Source organism: Pempheris klunzingeri, chromosome 8, assembly GCF_042242105.1.
Source record: "Pempheris klunzingeri isolate RE-2024b chromosome 8, fPemKlu1.hap1, whole genome shotgun sequence".
Lineage (NCBI taxonomy): Eukaryota > Metazoa > Chordata > Actinopteri > Acropomatiformes > Pempheridae > Pempheris > Pempheris klunzingeri.
This window is the reverse complement of record NC_092019.1, coordinates 18,189,578-18,206,849: the sequence shown is the minus strand read 5'-3', so window position 1 is coordinate 18,206,849 and position 17,272 is coordinate 18,189,578. Positions and strand designations below refer to the sequence as shown.

The 17,272-nt window shown below is 37.8% G+C and overlaps 1 protein-coding gene across 1 annotated transcript; it reads right to left on the bottom strand.

Annotated features, from left to right (window-relative positions):
* Nucleotides 1–16,778, bottom strand: cd4-1 (CD4-1 molecule). The gene is made up of 11 exons (XM_070835205.1): nucleotides 16,752–16,778; nucleotides 8,048–8,171; nucleotides 4,212–4,282; nucleotides 3,962–4,114; nucleotides 3,684–3,827; nucleotides 2,985–3,218; nucleotides 2,520–2,888; nucleotides 1,142–1,399; nucleotides 894–994; nucleotides 743–786; nucleotides 1–530 (listed from the first exon to the last, which is right to left on the bottom strand). Exons 3-11 carry the CDS (start codon nucleotides 4,267–4,269, stop codon nucleotides 500–502), a joined length of 1,392 nt encoding a protein of 463 aa, XP_070691306.1. The 5' UTR covers nucleotides 4,270–4,282; nucleotides 8,048–8,171; nucleotides 16,752–16,778; the 3' UTR covers nucleotides 1–499.
* Between the last annotated feature and the right edge of the window lie 494 nt (nucleotides 16,779–17,272).

Here is a 17,272-nt window from a genome sequence, read left to right as displayed (position 1 = left end):
ACTTAAGTGGCAATGTTTTTACAGTTACATTCTGACAAGAAGGCCCTATTTTGATTTAAGTAATAAAGCATCCAAATTGTGTATTTAGTATCTATAAATGCAATATTATAGAGCGTCCTATGAAAATACATGACATTGCATGACAAAAAATAAATGTGAATGAAATGAAAATATAATACAAACAGTTATTAATGGTAGTAATCTTAAACAATTATGTTCAAATGATAATTAGATGGAACATGAGTTTCCTTGATCAATTCTGTGAAACAATACAAATATAAAAACAGTCCAAAGTTTCCCATATGTACAACTGTTAATCACACATTTTTCTAATAACTCAGTTTTACCTGACACTTCAACAATGACTGAACTTTCAGATCCTTATCAAACACACATAACAGAGGATCACTATTTAGTAGATATGACATAAAATCCATCTTATCTGGACAGAAATTCAATTGCTTGCGACGTCCTCTTGAAAATGTCTTTGTGCGAGATATCATGTTCTGTAGAATCCTTTGGGCTTGGGGCTGAAACAGAGAGTCAAGAGGTTTCCGTTTGAGTTGCGGAAAGAGACGTAGAGCTACAAAGAGCAAGGTTCACATGTTTATTTTGTTTTTTTTTTGTTTGTATCTTCAAAAAACACCTCAAGGCTAAAAGTATTATTCAAATGTTCAGTGCTGGTGAGTGTGAATGTGTGCTTGGAGCCATTTCAGCAGCCCAGGAAATGGTTGTTACATACTTTTTGCATTGGCAGAGTCGATGCCTGAGGTGTGTCAACTTCCGCTAATGTCAGCCAGAGAGAGAGAGAAACAGAATGAGATGAATGTTAATGCCACAACACTAATCCACTGTGATGTGACATAAAAGGAATATGGATGGTTTGACTGTACCTTTCTGCGTCGGTAGAGGATGAAAAAAAGGATGAGAAGGATGATGATGACTGTGACGCTACATATGATCACCAGCATCCACACACTCAGTTTGGCTTTTTCTGTATACAATAGAAACAGACAGTCACCAAACGATAAACAGTACAGAGAAGACATCATGTAAAACCAGGTTTCTGCTGTAAAAGACTGTGGCCACAAGGTCATGCTCATGTCATATTTCCTGCTCCCCTCTGACTTCCTGCACTCACCGATCTTCAGCGTTATCACAGCCGACGTCAGCAGTGTGTTGTTCTGCCGCAGCTCACACCTCCACTTTCCGCCATCTCCCATCCCCACTTCCGGGATGGTGAGATGGGTGTGTTGATGGTCAGGTCCCAGAGACGACAGGGACGATTGTTCAGGTGGAATCCATTTCAGTTGCAGGTCAGAGGGCAGAGAATGGCCGATGCCGCAAGTCAGATTGACCTGCTGGCCGGAAATTAATTCTTTTCCCGGGGTGGAGATGACTAGAGAGAGAGAGGAGGGGCACAAAGGAAGAACAAAGACATAAAAATATTTGTCAATATTAATACAACAGGCTTGGAAAACTGTGCGCTGTAAAATCATCTGCAGCCCTAAAGTAACTTTGTCAAGGCATCAATACCTTTCATTTGATTTAGTTTTGTGATGTAGGATCCTACTGGCTGATTGGTTAAAAGCATCTTAGTACGATGTACAAACAGATGAACAAGCATTGGATGTCAGGTATCATAAAATAAATTAAATAATTGAAATTCAAAAACCCAAAGTTTTGTACAGTCATTGACACATAATATACCAGTATCTACATCTGGGCAACCATTCATGTGACTCTTTTTTCAACTTCAAACTGACACCAACTAAACGACGCTATTCGTTACCTACAGCTATACATAGCAATCAGTAATTTCTAACCAATTTAGAACAGTATAAATTTCATCCAGCCAGCTTGAACACAATTAAACAAACCAATCACAAGCCGCTATAGATATACACACATCCACTTATAGCACCATTTTTGCCAGGGGGCTAAAGTGGGAGAAAACCACTAAAACTTTAGTTGGACTCCAGTGGGACTTAGTAAAACTAGCAGGTTCAAAGGCAAATCAGGGGATCCAGATTTGCTAGATGTACCGCTGCCTGAAATTAATCCATTACATCTGTGGTTTCTTATCAATGTTCCTGATTAAATAATAGTTTAGATAAAAATAAGAATTCTTTGATTTACACCATAAATCCTCGGAACAAAGAGTCCAATTAAAATTCATTGTGCTATCACACTCCTCTGACAGAGGGAAAGCTTGTTATACTCTATTAAAGCAAGTGGAGCTCGACAAGTGTATTAGCTACTGAATTAGACACATGTCACACCAGGGACACTTCCAAGTAAACTTTGCAGCAGAGAGATGAAAACACTTGCACATTATAACAGAGCACAACCAGGAGGGGTGGTTGTCTCCACCTTGTTATGAATTACAATTAGGAGTGAGCAAAGAAAGTGGACATCAAAAAGATAAACGAGAGCACTGCGAACAAACACAATTTCATTTGACAAATGTGAGGGCAGCACAGAGCCGGGCGTGTACAAAGCAATTTGTTTTGACTTACTTTGCAGCACCTTTACGTGTATGGTTCTGTTCAGGGCCAAACCATTGTTAAATTCCAGGGTGCACACATAGTCTCCTTTGTCCTCTTCTTTCCCTCGATTTCTGGTCAAAGACAAATTTCGTCCTTTTAGATCCTGTACAGGAGTCAGTCCTCTGTGTTGGTCTGGCTTCCAGGTCAGTGGATCCTCCAGAGACAGGGAGAATAGCCTCTGAGGATTCAGGCCTGGTTTAGGGAAGAAGTCCCAGTGAATTCCTTGGATGCCCTTAGCTTTGATTTGTTCCCAGGAGATGCGAGCAGGAATGGAACAGGGGATGGTGAGAGGTGAGGATTTAGATGTATACTGATGATGTGGTGAAGGTGGGGAGAGGTCTAAATAAAGAGGAAAAGAGAAATAATGGTAATTATATAAATTATAGTATACTAATGTAAAATGAATGCAAACATGCTGTGTACACAGTTACTCACCCATAACTGTAACAGAGATTTTGGCTTTGTATTCTTTTTTATCATTTGTCACTACACAGGTCCACTGGCCATTGTATTCACCACTGGCTCTAACGGTGAGCAGTCCACGGTTATTCATTTTCTGTCCCTGGGGATTTAGCCAGTATATCTGCGGCTTCCGCTGATGAGTCTCCACAGTGCAGGCCAGAGACAGACTGTCTCCAGGCAGCAGAAGAGAGTGTGGGCTCATAGTCACTAGAACAGAAATTGAGCCAGGTATAGGAAACATACAAACAAAAAATAGGATTTTCTTTCTACATGTTGTACATAATTCTGTATTTTGACTTTTATTTGATTGTACATCTCCACAAAGTACGCATAATTTAACAAATAGAAATACAGGTAAGAACTTAATCAACCTTTTAGTAAGTAAGAAAACAGCCTTGTTTTTTGCTTTAATATCATGTTTTATGAGTTTGCCCGTTGGACTTGGAAAGGCCAAAAGGTTGATACATTAAACCTACAGCTCTTAGCTCAAGAAATGAAAAAAGTTGAAAAAAATGAAAATAGATTTTATTATTATTATATATATACAGTATATTATATTATTATCAACATAACCTGTGGGAAATCTGTATGCCGTTCTCCTGTATAATAGCCATTTTAAATGAAAATGTATCAGGGTGAATGAGACATGAACAGATCACCTTTTGCTCTTACCATTGACTCTGAGTAATCTATATGTGGCGATTGGGGCTGGAGTATTCAATATTTTACACAAAACAGTCACAAAGTGTTCTTGTTGGATGTTTTTGATTGTCAGTGAGTGGTCGGACATGGACAAATGGCCAGTCCAGTGTCCATCTGCAAGGCAAGAATTAAATGAAAAAAGTACCTTTATTTGCAAATTATAGTAAATAATTTTATAATTTAGAGCTGTTTGGTTTGTTGATGGTATAAACATATTAAATCTGTGAGTAGCTCAACACATTGTTCACCTGCGTTGATGTTGTTTGCACCATGGGGATGGCGCCAGCCAAGTGAAATGTCTTTACCATACAACCAGTACAAATAACTTTGAAAATCATTGTCCACTGGAGCCTTAAGGGTAACCGTCTCTCCCACCTGAGCATATATCACCTCCTCTGCCCCTACGAATGAGAGGGATGTTATGTGTTAGCACACAAAACCAAACAGTTCTGTCCTCAAATGAAAATAAATTAATCATCAGCAATCAGTGCATCTTACCTGTTGTTGACTTGAGCACAGCGATGAGAATGAGGATGGACTGAATTAAGTTCTTCATCTCAGTCACATGTCTGAAAAACAGTTATTGCAGGTAAGATACTGTACACTTGATACACTTAATTTGTATAGCAACTTCCATACATCCAATGTAAGTGAAAGTGATTTACGCGATATTTACATTACAAAAATGTAATAAAATGAGTGATGAATTAAAACTGTTTCTTAAACCAGCTAGTCTAACAATGCTAGAATTTGCTCTTTTACTCATTTTACGAATAACAGCTGCATCTATATACAAAATCAAGTCTATTCACTGTCTATTTGAATGAATCAATTTCTTTGCATCAAAACGTGCTCGACATAGTATGCGTTTTGTTATATTTCTAAGGTCTTTGAGCAGTCTGTGAGCTTTCTTAAGTTTAAGATTAATTATCCACACTTATCTTCTGCATTTCAAGCATTTTGAAACCACTGAAATTTCTGCCTAATTTAATACAAAAAATGTTATCCATCCGAGATGTAATACTCAAGCAGTCCAGTGTTCATCAAGCATTGTAGATATATACAATTATATGATGTCTGCATAGCTGTGAAATTTCACAACATATTGTTGTATAGCTTTGCCAAAATAGAGTGTGTGCAGTAGGAAAAGCAGTGGACACCGTCAGCACTTTTGAAGTCATTAAAGATTCTCACTAAGGAAGTTTTTGTGCTCTGGAACAGTCTGGAAGTCTGATTTTATAATTGTTGTATACTCTTGTCATTTAACTGGCTGTTTAAGTGTTTAAATACTGCTTTTTTATGATTTGGCTTAAAACTTTACTAAACCAGCATTTTTTGCAGTCCGTTTTAAAAACCTTGTAATAAATCTCAACTTTGTGAAGCTTAGACTAAGCTTCATGTTTTGACTGTACATAAAAGAAATAACCTGTTGCATGGTTCTTCAGTTGGATTTAAATGGATTGTAAAATTAAGCATCAGAGCATGCAGTTTGAACACTTGATTTAATAAGTTATTGACAAATTTAGAAATAATATCTGAAATGTAGTATTCCAGCAAATTAATAATGTAGAGACATCCTTACTTAATCATATTATTTAGCATATATACAAAACTTTGCTGCAAAGTGAAATAAATCAGCAGGAAGCAACGAGGAGTTTGTGGTGGTCTCAGATTTGGAGAGATTGGAGAGGTGTTGACAAAGTTGAGAGTAGGCGGCCTGTGGTGGGTTTTGAATGAGAAGAAACAGACAAATGTTGAAGGGAAGAGACACAGAGCGTACGCTGTGGTGGGCCTTGATTTAGTTAAGGTGCAGATTCTTATCCCAAACCTCCCCCTCTGCCTCACACACCCTCTCTCTTCCTCCCTTGTTCCACGAAAGACGGATCTCTCCACGCTTAAAAAGAGAAAAGAAAAGAGACCACAGCACCAGTAGCAGACCTAGACTGTGGTTTAAAGTAGATGTTTCTCTCTTCTCTCTACCTGTCTCACTCCCTTCTCTCCTCTCTTTCTCCCCTCCACTTTTATCTCTAGTGTATACAGTATGCCATGATCGTGCACTAAAAACATTACTTTATTTTCACCTTTAGACCCTCTAAATTGATCATTTTCAGATCTATTTTGAATTAAACCACCTAAAATAGAAATAAAAATGAGAAATCAATGAATACAATTTCTAGTTTGTTTGAATGACTCTGAATGTAGTCATACAGACCAGACAGTTTCACATGATAAAGATAAAGCTGTTGGTTCATGGTTAAGGCCAAAAGCGGGCGCAAGAGTTAGAATTATCTGTTAAGATTTTATTTTACACTGTGATTAAATAAAATCTTACATCAAAATCAACACAGTTTATAATGTTTGTTAGGTCTTTTGCCTCTCGATAAAAATACATTATTATTACATATGGGTGGGAAGACATGATGAGTATTGGTCTCGGGTTCTGTTGGTACATTTGTGCAAAAACTAACAAAACAATATCTAAGCTAATAGAAATAGGAAAATTAAAGTCCAACATTTGCAGATATTTAGATAATTTCATGTACTAATTAACTTTTAATTGGTTTATCCTCTCTCTCTTAAACTATTACAACAACACTTGAAACTATGCATATCAAAAAGGCTTGCAATTGCTTTTAGCAAATATTTTTGTGGCATAAAAATATTAAAGTTTGAGCACTATAGTGGTCTTGGGGTTACGGAGTTAACTATAGACAGATAGGCCACAGTTTGTGTCCATCTGGCATTTTATTCTTCATTTATCTTGCCTCATTTCGTGTCATAAAATGCCCAGAAATTATCTCTTTGTCTCACTACTGGAGGCAGAATCTGTTCAAAAACAATATGCGATGTTCAGTGAAAATCAAAGTCATAGGATAAGCATTGCAAATGTATCAAATCCACACAGTCCTTTTTATTGTACTTATATCAACACAATATATTGATAAAATCCAGCGCATGGTTTTACATTATATGCTGTAATCATCCATCTGGGGCCTCACATTTAAAATATGGGAACGTTAAGGTACTTAGTTGTCAAAACTGTTTAAAAAGCTTTTGGTTTGCTACATAATTTTAAAAAAGTCGCATTAAACACTGAAATGTGAGGTGCTGTGTGTCAAGGAGAAATATCTCAAAGCAAGTGAGTTATGTATGTTTCCAATGTATCTATAAAAGTTCAAGGACTGTAAAGGTGTGAATATGCTATATGTTTCAAAACTGTCAGTTGATATTTGATAGAGAATAAATAAATAAATTAAGTTAATATTATTTATTAGATCTGAGATCAGAGTTTGTAAGCAAATCAGAAAAAGGGAAGACTGGAGACAGGCTGAAGTTGATAGACGTTCAAAGTCACCACACCTGTGGAGCTTTAACCCAGAAACTAAGAGGAACGTATCTGTAGTCAGTGTGGAGCTTCAACAAAGAGCAGAGATGGAGGGGGAAGGGGAGGGGGAGGGTCAGACACAGTGGAGAGGTGAAGGAGGGGAGGAGAGTGAGCAGAAAAAGAACAAGGAAACACAGGCAGGATTACTGTATAATTTATTGACTCCTGGTTTTCACTATTCAAATTCTTGCTTTAAAATCTTCCTTAATCAATTACACACAGAATTCGTTTAAGTAGGAAACAAAACAGTTGGAACAGAATTAACTGAAAACTCATTAAGTTTTCTTGCAACCTGTAAATTGTTTCCGATATAACTACCACTGAAAGATCAGTGCAATACAAATTAACATAACGGTATGTCAACATATTTTGTCTACTGTCATATTGTAGTAAAGGTCCATGTAAAACAAATATACCAATATAAGTACTTACAAAATGTCCTAATAAATTAATTTTGACCTTATAATTCATAAATTGTGTGTCTAGCGTTTGTCCATTTTGTATTGGTCACTTGGCCCGAGCTGAGATGGCTGCTCGTGAATTTCAACAAAGTATGACGCAAGAAAAAAGCAAAACAACAAATATATTCAAACACTTCAAAGTGATTTAAGGGACAATTTTAGAAAAGTAGGTTTTTGTGATGTTTGTTGTTGTTCCTTTTCATGTTTAATATTCAAACATTTCTTTCAGTTTTATTTAAAGGATTGCTTTTGCGTGCTTTTAATTATTACATTATGTTTTGGCGCTGTAATGAGATAAATTTATAAAACACCCCATGACATCTTGGCCCCACTGAGTCCGCTGAGGTCTCACAGGTTTATGATTCAAATTTCGACACTGACATTTAGTGTATACAGTAATTTTATATTTTGAAATATATATTACTGTGTATGTGTGTAATAAGTGTTAAAAGAGTTAAAAAAAAAAAAAAAAAAGACAATATACTCACAACTGTTGTTAGGTGCAGAATGTCCGTCTGTGTTCAGTGATCTGGAGTCAGGTGGAAATGTTGAATATTTATCAAACAAACCCTCTTTTTAAATGCCGTTGCACCTCCCTCGCCACCGATTGGTCTGGAAACAAAGCACACAGCCGCAGATCAAACCCAAAATCAGAATACTGACCTTTGATTGGTTGTTACAGAGGAGGAGGGCAAGATCTCGTCTGCGTGTTTTTTACTATCTTTAAACTAATAACTAAGTTTGAACTAATAACTAGTGTGTTTAGGTAAAAAGAATGTATACGCTGCAGTATAACATAGGATAAAAACAAACCCGTCATCTGAGCAGTGTAATGGTGCCACATTTTAATTCGTAAATTCTACTGTACTCGTCATTTTCTTTGTTCCTTTTTACTTTTTAATGTGTCCAACGGATAAACAAATAAACTATTCATAATTGGCTAAAATTGTCATTGGAGCTACTGCTTGATAACAAATGTACCAAAAATTTGCAAAGGGTCTCACTGGACTCATTATCTATCTTTAACACGTTCCAAATAGCACACGGGCGGCGTACGGTCTAATTTATTATAATTGCTCGTTGATTTTCCCCTGGTCATATAATAATACTGATTTAGATACATAATTAGTATGCCAGGATTCAAGCCATGAACTGCCGGACAAATCTTCACAAAAGCAATTGATAAATGCAAATTAAAAATGCCACATTTCACAAAAAGAAAGATAAAGTGCATAAGGGAAAAAGAAATTATTTGGGGGAAATTGCCTTGCTGGGAAGGCTGTAGAGAGAGATGTTAACATCTGAGTTTAATATACATGTGGTGAAATAGATATATCACAAAACACAATGCATTTCATCTTCTCCTCTATAGGATCGCCATGTTACAACTGCAACACCATTCCCACAAGAAACATGATTTTCCTTGTCAATACAACCGAGTCAAACTGCTCTTGCATATGTAAAATTACTGAATATCAACCACAGAGACATAGATAGGACCAAAAATGTCCACAATATTTTATTAAAACCCCATGAGTAACTTCAAAAGTTATATAATTCAGTTTTTGCCTGTTTGATTACCTGAAACATATAATCTTAATCTGTTTAGAACCGTGTTCCATTGAGGATTTATCACACCGATATTGAGGCAAACGTTTTTTGACTACACAAAACCTCGTGTGCATCATTTCAGATACATTTCCTTGTAATTCAGCATGCCATGTTTAAATCTTTGATAGCGTGAAGAATTTGACTGGAATTCAAATGAAAGGTCTGAACAAATTCTCATCCACACGAGTCTGTGAACAACAGACAAACGGACAAACGGTCCGTGCAGGTAGAACAAATTAACAGTTTTCAGTAAATGTCTTCGACCAGTTCAGTCCTTGTCTTCTACTCTGATTAATGATGAATTCAGTGGTAATAAACAAGCTGATCAGAATTAAGAAAACAAATGAGAGCAGCCCGGGGTTTTAAAAATTGAACTCCGTAAATGCAAAGTCCAGGTTTCACCCCTAAATAAATTCTAGTTTGCGCTCTTGTGGAGCAGCTTCTGGTGGACCCCGCACTACGAACCCAAGGAATGAATATTTCTACGTTTACATTTTTGTAACAAAGATTAGTTGTTTTGCAACCCTATACAATACATTTTACATAGTATACAGGCCTCCGGTCTTGTTAAATGTAAAATCAGTGTTTTACTTCATATCTCCTTGGGTGTTTTGGTGATGTGACGGAATTTTACATTGTAAAATTCAGATTACACTCTGTATGGCACAGTAATTCTTGTAATACTCATTGGGTACGTGTACAGCTGTGTGATAGCTTAACACCTGCTTGTGCTTAACTGCGCTCCTAAGCTGCTGTAGAGTTGTGTCTGCACTCAATACAACAATAATCTAACATCTGTGGCTCTGTCTGTTGTCTGAGGTTCCCTCTAACAGTTTGCTGTGGTCTTCACTGAAGACATAACAATTGCACAGATCCTTACTGTTACAACAACCTTCCCTTTACAACTTATTAATAGGGGCTAAATGTTGAGAAGAAAACGCCTCTAATAATTATTTCTACATTTCAAACGAATCGCAAGTGTTTAAAGTTTCTGAAAAGGTAAAGGAGTGTAAGTGAAACTGGGATGGAAGCCCTAAGTTCGTTTTTGTTTGGTTCTTCTCAGCGAGGCTTGATAACCAGTTTAAAACTGTTTCATTAAACCTCAAAATACACAAAACCAGAAAAAGAGCTCCACAAAATGGGCACTTTTGTAGAATTGAATGCTTCAGTGAATCAGAAATAGACAGAACAAATTCTTTAAAACACAGATAGCGTGAAGGTTTAAGGTTCATTTGAATGTATTTTTTCTTGCAAGCACGTTGAAACGTTAGTGTTTGGGTGCTATAACAAAGCAGCGATTCTTCCTCATACAGTAATGAGGTGATCTGTCCAGCTCGTCCCAAGTTAACTAATGACAGCTACAGGGATCAGTTAAGGTGCTAGAGCTGCAGAAACACGCTGCCGGGGTGGTTTCGAGACATGAACCACAACAAGGACAAAACAAACATCTCACACACGTCTCATGTTTCTCTCTGAGGTTTGTCTGCCTGCTTCTGTACTGCCGCCATGAAGGGCTCACACCTGCTTCTGTTCCCTTTGAGCTCGAAATGAAACAAGCTCTTTGTTTGCTCCTTAGAACAAATCCTTCACGTTATGGCTACCACACAGAAACATTTACCTCCTGGTGGGCCTGGTGTGAATGAATATTCTCCGAAAAGGAGAATCTGGACGTAAATGGTCCAAATTTGACAGGAGTATTCTTTGTCAGTGGGTACATGTAGACTGTTTTTGAGCTGTGATTTTGATGGAAAACACCTGAAAGTGAGGACTCCCTCGTTAGTCACACACTAAACGAGGGCGTTTGCACCATATCGTGTCATTACTGAAAGAGAAAAAGACAGACCAAAGTGTGGGCCACCAGCAAGAATGAAGGGTGATTCACTTTTTTCATGTATATCTCTTGTTTCCTCATCCTCCTTTCTCTCCTACAGAGGGTTTCCCTCAATATGCGACCTCTATTTTCTATCTCCAACTGGTTGTTGTTGTTTTTTGTACTTCATAACAGTAACATAAATAACAAATGGTGTGTGATCTAAACAGAGTCAGCCAGCTAAACAGCCCCATGACAATAGGAAGGTACACAGTCTGTACTGTATGTGTTATTGTCTGCGACTGCTCTGATGTTTCAGAAGTAAACAAAATGTCAGTGGAAACGAGGCCGAGAATCAGAAACAAGTGACATTCTGCTCAATGACTGAAAGCTGTTTGCCTGTCAGTTCATGAGGGAAACATCATTCAAGTTTCTTTGAAACCTCAGTTGTGAAACAGAAGAGGAAGACAGAAAAGTTATTTTCTGTCTCTCCCACTCACCACTTCACCTCCATCACTCGTACACATGTATGATGGTTAAGATGTATGCGTGTGTTACTGCATTGTTTGTAGGCTGCTGGTTAATCACTTCATCTGAATGGAAAAAGAGATTATTAGTTTCCAGTTAGTGTAGATTTAAACACAAGCAGCACTGTCATGTTTGTGTGTTATTCCTAAGAAAAGCAAATTAAGCAGAATAATTTTTATCATAGGAAAATGACATCATGGTTCAGCAAGAGACAGGCACAGATCATGTTAATGCACATTGTTACTGCAAAGCTGCCACTGGCATACATTTAATGGTGACGTTGGTTGAACCATGGAAAAACTGCTGTACAGTCCCACAGCGCCTACATACATGTAAGCAGCAAGAACTGTTTCTGTAGTTGAAGTGACTATATTCCTGTAAACAAACAATTTGACCGTCATCCATCCAAACCGCTTAGACCTCTCCACTGAGGAGCTAATTGCCCATGAAAAGTGGGGTCTGTTGAGGGTCATAGATACAAAATAATGATTAAAATGCAAACCGTGTCGTCAGCTACGCACTCTATCTCAATGAAAACACTTCAGACCCCCTCCAGTGAAAATCCATTTTCGATGTCACACGCATAAACATTTCCTTACTGATGCTTCACAGTACATTCAGGTTTAGTATATGTACATTTGGCTCTACATTATGCCGTGTGTTCAGCATAATGTTAAGGACATGTACAGCATACATAACTGCATTATAATGCGTTTGGTCGGATGACCCCTAAGGTAGTCGTTAAAGTGCATCAAATTACAGCGTCATGCACGGTTTAGTTCAAGCTATGGACGTTTGTAGCATGTCATACTGCATTGCGTGTTCTGTCAGCTATAAAATGAAGGCAAAAAATGTCTCAGAGTAAAATCGCTCCTTCACTTACAGTAAAAAATAAAACATTTACAGTTTGAAACAGACGACTGTTTTGGGAAGGTTAGCTACCCGCCAGGAGCCTGTAGGTGACAACAGTTTGTAATAAAAAAAATGCAATAAATTCCACAACTGTTGCTTGAAAACTATGTCACTACATCAATCCAGTAGCTTCAACATTTAAAAATAAATATAGTAATTAAATTCGGCTTTATTGTCAGATTTCTTGGACATTACAAGCAGAGACTGTAGTGCAAATATTGGGTAAAAAAAACCATGTTTATACAGCTTTAACGCTCAGTGTCCGACATACACCAGCGCAGGGATCCCCTTCCATCTGCCTCATAGAGCAGCTTTATAACAGTCTAACCCTCATGCTTCATTTCCTGGTTCAGTGTTCGTTACCCCTGGCCTGCGGGGAATATCTTCTGGTTTAGAAGTGTAACATTAAAGGTGCAAAGCTTACACACATCAGCAACACTGGGGATGGATCACTCAACTTTCATCCCATTACATATTATTATTATTATTATCATTATTATCTATTACAAAAATAGAATAGATAGAAAATAGATCACTTCAGTGTGAGACTGGCCAGTGATCAATTACAATCTACCAATTGTTTAAGCACTGACTCCACTTATCAGAAGCTGTACTGAAAACTGCGTGGACCTCAAGCGACACATGAGGGGAGTTTACAGGACGGGGAATCACCTATCAGATGATGGTTTTAAATTGAAGGACTGAGGATTGTTTGTACATCGTAAAGTAAGCAGTTTGCACCTGCAGTTGGAGCACAGGTGGCTGTTTGGAGCTCTGTTAGCTGTCTCCTCTTGCTCTGAAAACTCACGTATCAACACGCAGATTGCTGCACCTCTTTTGTGGCCAAATGCTGCTGATTGGCATTCAGCATGGTGGCAGGATTTGCTACACAACAAATGTACCAGGTGTTTACATAGCTTTGTTCAAATAATGCCAGTGTTCACAGTAAGTAACCGTCATTTACTGTGTATCGTTATTTTTTCAGGTATATCAGGAAAATGACATTCTTCAATTGGACTCCCAATGCGTTGCACCGATAGAATGGAAATACAAGAAGGAGGGACATACACTGTTTCACAAATTTCAGTTTCACTTTGAATGACTGTGTGTGTGTATTCAAGACAGACAATGAGAAAAAGAACTGACTAATAGCCATGAAAAGGGAATCCTATTTTCTCACATGAAAACACCCCCAGTGCAACACAGACATTATATTTTCACAACAGAGTCAGGGAAACACAGCTTGGTAATCACCAACAGAATAGACAAAAAAACACACATGAAGCATTCAAATATTTAAGCTGACATGCTCCTACAATACATGGCTTTTTTCTTTCACTATATATGGTGTTGTAGTAGTAATTACATCTTTCATTATTTTGGCTCTTCAGTACTGGACGTACTGTATCATAAAGCAATGATTGAGATTCAAGTGCGAACCTCCAGCTCCATGTTTCTCTGAAGATGTTATTGGGTGATCTGTGTAGAACTCACAGCCCTTTGCTGCACGTAATCCCCTTAATTTTAGGACTCTGCAGCAAAACAAATGGTCTTCAACAAGCACCTTTCTATGGCCAAACGTGGTATTGATGTTATTGAGGGGCCAAGTCAGTCACCTGGAGTCAGCACAGCTGCACATCTGTTTACAGAAGACCAAGCAGATGGTGAAAGCCCCCAAAACCAGCAAGGCATGAAGATCTCTGCAGCGCAGGACTGGCAGAGCGTTGCCAGGTGAGATAACAAGTGACTACAGATATCTGTTGGTCGCACCTGGTCAAACCACTAAATACAAAATATTGCATACGAAAACTCAAATTAGGTTGTCTATTTAACGTTTAATTTGACAAAATATATATTTGGTCCATTAAGATTGTGTCAGAGATTTGACTTTTCCATATACAGATTAGTTGACGTGAACAAATTATTATTAACAACAAATTAAGACCGATCATCAACTTTTGAATCTCTGTTCAATTAATTCAAATTAAATGTGCCAGATCAGCGAGTCAACACAACAAAAATGTATCAAAGTCCTTTGACTTGAACCGTAACCCCGACTAAGGTTACAAATTTAAATGTTCACGTAAAACAAATATACATACAGAAGACACCGTCTGTATTAACAGCACAATGTTACGTCTTCTAATCTGTCCTTTAAACATCTTGTCGTAGTGATTACCGCATGGACTAACATGGAAGAGGTTAGCTGATCTCTCCTGTGACCATTAATGCTGTTAAACAATTTGCGTTAATGCACCCGGGTAGAAAGCATATTAGCTTGAACTGCATTCAGTTCGATTCAAAATACTTTACACGTCCCGCAATGTGCAATTTGATGCAAGCGGGTTTTAAGAAAACAAATACACACAAAAAATTAATTCACACGCATAAAAATAAGCCAAACACACCAAATGTGTCAATGTAAAGAAAAAGTGGCCAATCCACAGCTGCCCACCAGCACGAAAGAACATCAGGTCATTGTTATTCGGTGCATCCCTGTGTGCGCACTTTATACAGTAGAAGTACAACATGTAGCTCTGCAACTGCGTTAGGTCAGGCTTGTTTTGTCCTGAAAAAGGTTGATGTTATTCTTAACATTTCCTATGTTCATGGGAAACAAATTATGTGAGTCATATGTTGATAATATGCAGACTTTTTTTGTTCCAGGATAATTACACCAAATAGACTTTTCAGGCTCCAAAATGCCTTTGAATTACAGCATCAGTTAGCAGCGTGTATAGTCACTTTTAAACTATTGTACACAATGATGAATCAATCAAACATGGACTGTAAATTTGTTTTAAAGCTTTATAGCAGGACTATGTTGTTTGTTCATCTTAATGAAAATGCCTCAGTTAAGCTCCCGCTGTTTACAATCAATGCTCCGCGCGTCAGGGTGAATTTTTTTGCCACATTTTGTTTGTGCACTGTGACAAGCGCATGTGCGTATACATCATAGTATATTATATACCGCCTTTTCTCAAGACATTATCGAAAGCTTCTTGGAAGTATTTATTGACCCAGCCGACTGCTGGTATACGCAACAGATAATGTGCAGTGCCACAAACCTGTTAGAGGTCAGTTCTGGCTTCTCATTCATTTGACGCATACAAAAATATTTCACAGGCATTATCAGTGCCCTAGAATACATAAACAAATCAAGTTAACATGATTGTTTTGCCCTAAAGCTGTTTCAAGTTAGCAGCAAACAGCCATTATGGGGAAAAAATCTTTAATTTAAATGATTACTCCTGAAATAACACATTATTTGCAACAAATAACTGTAGAATGTAAATACAAGCAATTGTTGGGAATAGAAAGACTTCAGTTTCAGACTGTCAGCAACAACTATTTTCAAGTGCTGATGAACAACAATACATTATTCAAATATTTTTTATCAATGGCGTTTAACAGCTGCAACAGTCGTTTTTCATGTCAGACAGTTTGCAGGCCCCAAAGCTCCTCGCCATAGCAACAGCTGGCACCAAAGGTTCACAGGAACAGCATATCACATACATTAAACATTACCAATCTCCTGGATTTGACATTGTTCACATTTCCAGAGGTTTGTTCCGTGACAACACACTTAGTTTGAGTAGCACTCGCACACAGCAAACCATCAATGCTAACGATTGCAAAACCAGCAAAATGTTGCTGTCGCGATTGCATAAGTTTTGATCTTTACACTCTTTGGTAACACAGATTTCTATTTTAGGTATTTTTGATGTGAGGTGTTGAAATCATCCTCGGGACTGACACCAGAAACAGCACAACACAAAGACTAGTAAAATCTGAGCACGGTCAGATCCATGGATTGACACTGATACATTAACATTATCATTATGATTTAAGACTGATGATGTAACAAACAGCAAATCATTCAGCATCGTTTTACTTGATCTAACTCATCAGTGATTTTATCAGCTAAATATCGCAGGCCATTCAGATGTTCTGGCTTGTCATTTTCTTATAATAATTTGAGATCATTTGTATCTGTTTTTTGAGGCAAAACACGAACAACACAGACAAATCCAGATCAAGGCTAAAGCAATTCAATCAGTATGTGGAACAAGACAGAGTGTTTTGATAAATGTGGCCTTGGACGAGACCAGATTTCAGTACTACAGCATTGCCCCTCGGTGCCCCTTTGCTCCTGTCTATGAGAGAGGATCTCAGGCAGCGACTGGGAGATTTCAGTATTTGTCGAAACATTTTTTGCCCTCCTACACAGACATCCTGACCCTGTATCTTACCTCTATAAGAATGTCCTTAAATCATCTTTAAATAAGCAGAATACCAACTATATATGATGTTTGTTTAGGAGTACTCACATGTGATGTTCTCAGTGCAGCGATGAGTTCAGCTCTGACATTTGGTAGGCTGTTTGTACTGTAGGTGTCTCTTTCACACACACACAGGAAGTCAGACAGCACTATGATCCCATACCCTCTGTTATGTGCTAAATGGATTACATAGATTAGGATTACATGGTCTCACACACACACACCGTGCAGTGGTTTTGTAAAGTTGGTTAACGTTAAGGTTTAAATATCAGAATTTCATTACTGACACATAAAATATTTTTTCACTGTTATATACACAAGTAAGTACGTGTGCATGTATGTATGTATGTATGTATGTATGTCGTTGGTGGTCTTGTGTTACTCTGTGAAACAGGTGTTTGCTCTGTTTCATTAGATGTAGCGCTGCACTGGTGTCAACACCTGCGTTGTCCTGCCCCAGTTGTGGTGAATATAGAGCTTCTGAACCAATGCAGGCTCCACCTGAAGCATATCATGGCCCAGAAGAGTAACAGTCAAGCTTGATATTATGTTGAACAGGGTAAAAGTTA